A 4,958-nucleotide genomic window follows, 5' to 3' on the forward strand; every position below is an offset into this window, starting at 1 on the left:
AATTAATTCATTACTAATTATATATATATTTTAGGATATTGCAAATGTCAAAACGAGCCTTTAGAGCTTCAATCATGCCATTAGAGCATCAGTACATAATAAGCAACCCACCTCGAGTATTAATTAAAAAAATATAATATTACTGTTTATTCTTCTAATCATATTCAAATCATATTTAAAGTTGACAGTAAAATGGGATAGATAAGTGACAATTAGAAAATAATTTTTCAATAAGAGATAATAAAATAATGATTATTAAAATAATTAAAAATATTATTTTTCTTTAGATAAAGCAGAATGTGTATTCTTTTTAATTCTCATATATTTTAAAGTGGAGTAATGTTAGATATAATTATGAAATGTATAAATGTCGTATAATTATTTTAAAAAATAATGAGATTTATTATTAAAAATTTAATTTTTTTATTTAAATCTTATATTTATTTACTTAAAAAAAAAAATTACACAGCACTGACAAGTTGCATATTTCCTTACTATAAATATTATCTCTCTTTCTAGAAAATGTGAAAGACTCATACCTTGGGCCTGAGAGAGTCCGATTACCCGACCCTTTCACAGGCTCACTTAAAACTTAAAAGGACCAAAGAGATCGTCAGGAAACCAAAGCCAGGCCTTGCGAAGTTTCGTCCCCCTTTTACAGCCGCCTCGCTCTCGTCCTCATTCCCTGCCTATCACCCCTAGGGTTTGTTCCGATTCTCCGAATCAAACCAGGATTTATCGACTGTTTTTTTGTTGTATATCCGTCTCTTCCTCCACTGCTCTGTTCCCAGATTTCCCGTCCCCCTCGCATCACCTATATAATGATTAAAAATTTTTCGCCCTGCGTTACCTCCGTCGTTGTCCTTCAGAATCTTCGCGTCTTGGGTCCTGGTTTGAATCCTATCACACCTTATTGCATCGCCAATCATTCCTTCCTCTCCGCCTCTCGCTAAGTCTGCTCTCCCCACCTATTTTTCTTGTTTTCGCAACTAAGTTTTCCCATAAGTGTATGGAATTTGCTGTCTTCTCGGTCTTGAGAATATTACCGAACTGAAAATTGCAAAAAATTGATCTGGGAGTTTCTTGATCGCGGGCCTTGTACTGTTTGAAAATCTTACGATTGTTCCCATATATACGTACATATTGGCTTCGAGGAGAATATTTTGGTGATTTTTTTCCTGGGAAGTATGCCCCAGGAGCAGGTGGGTTCTGCTCGTCGGAGCTTTTCGAGAAGGAGGTCGTCGAGATCTGGTGTAAATATGGATGATAGAGGATGGACTCTGCTCCATATTGGTGCTCGTAAAGGTGATGTCAAGGAGGTAAGTTTCTTGCTTTGCTTCGTTTTCTTAAACTCTTGGATAATTCTGTGACCTGAATTGAGCCTTTGGGATTGATTATTTTTTTAATGCATATTTTTTTTTTTTTGATCGGTAAATTTTTTTAATGCATATTAAAGGGTTTGTATGTTTGCTTTTTCTATTGATACGCAACTTCTTTGGATTTAATATAGGACCTGATATGAGGGGAACTCAATTCTTTTGAACTCCCTTTGCACGTTTTCAAGTTATATAATAACTCATCTTACGAGAGCTAGCTATAAAGGTTTTGAAGTTTTTTGTTGGAGTATGTGGTGAGAGACTTCCGATTATGATGTTCACTGTTATAACGCTTAAGAGATAAGAATATTGTACCTAGGCCCTATAAGACTTAATGATGCTTTGTGAAATGTTACCGCTAATGGACTGTGCTTTATTTATTTTTTTCTTCTACTTATCCAAAATAAAATCCCTTCCTTTGTTTTGGATAATTTAATTTCTACTTATCAACAACAATGAGAGGAGCAAAAACTCATTTTTAGAAACTTTTTTATGTGCTGAAGAATATTCTGAAAACCTGCGTAGAATATGATGGTTTTAGTGAGAGACAAAGGTATCCTCCATAGTAGGAATCAATTTTCTGGACAAAATGAGCTTTAGATCAGGGTGGATGGAGAGGCCATTGGTATTAGAACTACCAGTGCTTGTGTTAGGAATTTCATTACTATCATTCAGTAACTCGGGATATGTAATTACATCAATAACTCTTCGTTTTACTCTACTTATATATATAAAGACAAATTTGTAGAAAGTCTTCCATAACACTATTAAAAAACTTGAGTTTCTGGGTTTTTGTCACGGCAATCAGCCAGCTGAACATATTCATTTTTTTATTTACATTTCCTAAACCCTAATCCAAACCCATTTCATCTTTGATTGTTAACAAGACAATCGAGTCTACAACAACAAAAAGACACAGATAATGCCAATCTTTCTGTAAGTGTGAAGCTTTGAGAATGGGTTATCAATTTGGTGCGTGGCAACATTATTCAATAGGAATAGAGAGAAAATAGATGGGTTGAGGAAGTTCATATGGTGTAAACCGTGTTAGTTATGCAGTTGGAGAGGGATCTTGGATCTGTTTTTGGTTTGATATTTGGTTTGGTGAACAAGCTCTCAATGGGGTGTTTCCAGTCATCTTTTGCCTGGTTTCTGATCGGCATGCCTCTGTTTCAGATCTGTGTTAGTTTGTTCTAATGTTCTTTTCAGTGGGATGTTTGTTTTGCTGGAGCTGTACAGGATTGGGAAATTGATAAAGTTTCAGCTTTTTTCAGTTTTTTATACTCTTTGAGACTTAGTGGTACTGATGGGGATAGGATGCTGTGGAGGTCCAAGGGGAGCAAAAAGTTCACAGTTTAGTCATATTATAAGCTGTTGACATTTCATAATAGTTCTCCTTTTCCTTGGAAGTGTATTTGGAGGTCTCACATGCCTTCCATAGTTGTTTTTTTCACAGACTGCTTCTCTTGGGAAAATTTTGACGACGGACAATTTGAGGAAGTGTGTTTTTATTGTTATGGACTGGTGTTTCATGTGTAAGAAGCATGGGGAATCAATGGATCAATTACTTTTGCGTTGTGAGGTGGCAAGGGCGTTATGGGATGGAATTTTTTGTAGAACTGGTTTGGCTTGGGTGATGCCTTTGAGAGTTGCTAGATCTTCTTGTGTGTTAGAACGGGCTTCATGGTTGCTCTCAAGTGGATGCAGCTTGGAAGATGGTTCCCTTGTGTCTTATGTGGTGTATCTGGATGGAAAGGAATGATCGGTGTTTCAATCAAAGATTTAAATTTCGTACCGTACCGGCCGGTACGGCCGAAATTTTTCGTTTCGGCCGTCCGGCCGGTACAGGTACTATACCTGTTCCGTACCGGTCAAAATACCGGCCGTACCGGCCGGTACCGGTCATACCGGCCTCAATTTCGGCCTGTACCGGCCTATATTTCGGCCGGTACCGGCCGATATTTCGGCCTGTGTTTTTTTTTTTTTTTTCATTTTTTCAAACTACAAATTTATTTTTTAACCCTCAATTCAGATTAGACTATTTATAATTTATATATATATGTATTTGTATATAATTTATTTATATATAGACTATTATTTTAGAATATAATTTTTATATATATTTATATATATAATTTATTTATAGATCGACTATCCCGAAACGTTATCCCGAAACGCTATCTCGAAACGGTACCGGTACCGAAATATTTCGTTCCAGTGCCTTGACCGGTACGCTGTCCGGTACGGTATTCAAAACATTGGTTTCAATGATAAGGAGCGCACTTTGGAGGAACTTCGGAATTTTTATACACACATTACTGATCGATGTTTTTAACCTGAAAGCTAGTAACAGTTAGACTTTGTTGCTATCCTAATAAATTTGCAATTATGATCTGGCTAAAGAGAAGTCGATTTAATTTAATTTAATTTAATTTATATTTTTCTGAGTAGTTGAGTTAATTTTATTTGAAACAGGTGAAACGACTTCTTGATGAAGGGATGGATGCGAATGTGGCTGCCTGGGGCTCCAAATCGAAAGGAGTGACCCCCCTCCACCTTGCTGCTGAGGGTGGTCACCTTGAGGTTATGGATGAATTGCTAGAGCGTGGTGCTAACATTGATGCTAGAACTTTGGGTGCTTGTGGTTGTAAGTCAATTCATCTCATAGATAAAGCAGTTTCAGCATTCCCCTCCTGTCTTTTCTTCCATTTTCTCCAAATGAATCAATGATTTTGAATTCAGATGGACGATATTTATTTCTCTTTGTTTTTTGTTAAACCCAGGGACACCACTTCACAATGCAGCTAAAGAAAGGAGGAAGGAAGCAGTGAAATTCCTGATAGAGAATGGTGCATTCTTGGCAGCTGACATCAATGACAGCAGATTTAATCCACCGCTCCATTACTGCACTGGTCTTGAGTGGGCTTATGATGAGATGGTGCGCTTTAGGCAAGAGAACTCATCAGCTAGTGAGACCTCCTACAGCTCAGAGAGCTGAAAATACCCTCATTGTCATGGCCTCGTACTGTTGCTTTTGTTTCACTTTATGTTTATTGCATTTGCTTGAAATTCCTGCTTTGTGTTCGGTTGGCCGCTGGAGTTAACATGCTTTATTTGTTGGTTGCCAACTTTTGACGTTTGGAATGTTATGATGACTCACTACACAGACTTCCTTGAAGCCATTTGCGCATCTTTGGAAACTTTATTGTTACATTCTCATGATCATTGTAACTTTATTGAAAAAAATGCTATTTTTCATCTTAAATGTTTATTTCCAGTTATACCAATAATGTTGGTATGTCTTAAGCTGATGTTATTTGAGTGGTTGACTTTATGAAGTAATGTAAAATGTGTCAAATCAACAATGTGAATAGGAATGACAACTTAAGATGAAGAGTGGTAGTGCTCTCCTTTTCCCATTACTGGTTCTAGATTACCAAGAAGCCCTCACTTTGTGTTGCTTAAAGATTCTTACTGGGGATTAGGATCCTTATTTCCTTCCATTTCTATCATGGCTGGATGATTAGAATCTCTTCATATCTGTTACAACCGGACCCTGATTATTTTCCGGTCAATATCTTC

The 4,958-nt window shown here is 36.8% G+C and overlaps 1 protein-coding gene across 1 annotated transcript; it reads left to right on the forward strand.

The window, feature by feature from the left end:
• Positions 1-605: 605 nt before the first annotated feature.
• Positions 606-4,641, forward strand: LOC121237328 (phytochrome-interacting ankyrin-repeat protein 2-like). Its single transcript, XM_041134023.1, has 3 exons — positions 606-1,319; positions 3,852-4,023; positions 4,160-4,641. Exons 1-3 carry the CDS (start codon positions 1,188-1,190, stop codon positions 4,372-4,374), a joined length of 519 nt encoding a protein of 172 aa, XP_040989957.1. The 5' UTR covers positions 606-1,187; the 3' UTR covers positions 4,375-4,641.
• The last annotated feature ends 317 nt before the right edge of the window (positions 4,642-4,958 follow it).

This window comes from Juglans microcarpa x Juglans regia, chromosome 6S, assembly GCF_004785595.1.
Source record: "Juglans microcarpa x Juglans regia isolate MS1-56 chromosome 6S, Jm3101_v1.0, whole genome shotgun sequence".
Classification (NCBI taxonomy): Eukaryota; Viridiplantae; Streptophyta; class Magnoliopsida; order Fagales; family Juglandaceae; genus Juglans; species Juglans microcarpa x Juglans regia.

Excerpts from the sequence above, each read along its gene's own strand:
- LOC121237328 (XM_041134023.1), top strand. The coding sequence starts at position 1,188 with ATGCCCCAGGAGCAGGTGGGTTCTGCTCGTCGGAGCTTTTCGAGAAGG. Across the intron at positions 1,320-3,851 it reads GTAAAGGTGATGTCAAGGAG|GTGAAACGACTTCTTGATGA; the intron begins GTAAGTTTCTTG and ends TATTTGAAACAG. Across the intron at positions 4,024-4,159 it reads AACTTTGGGTGCTTGTGGTT|GGACACCACTTCACAATGCA; the intron begins GTAAGTCAATTC and ends TGTTAAACCCAG.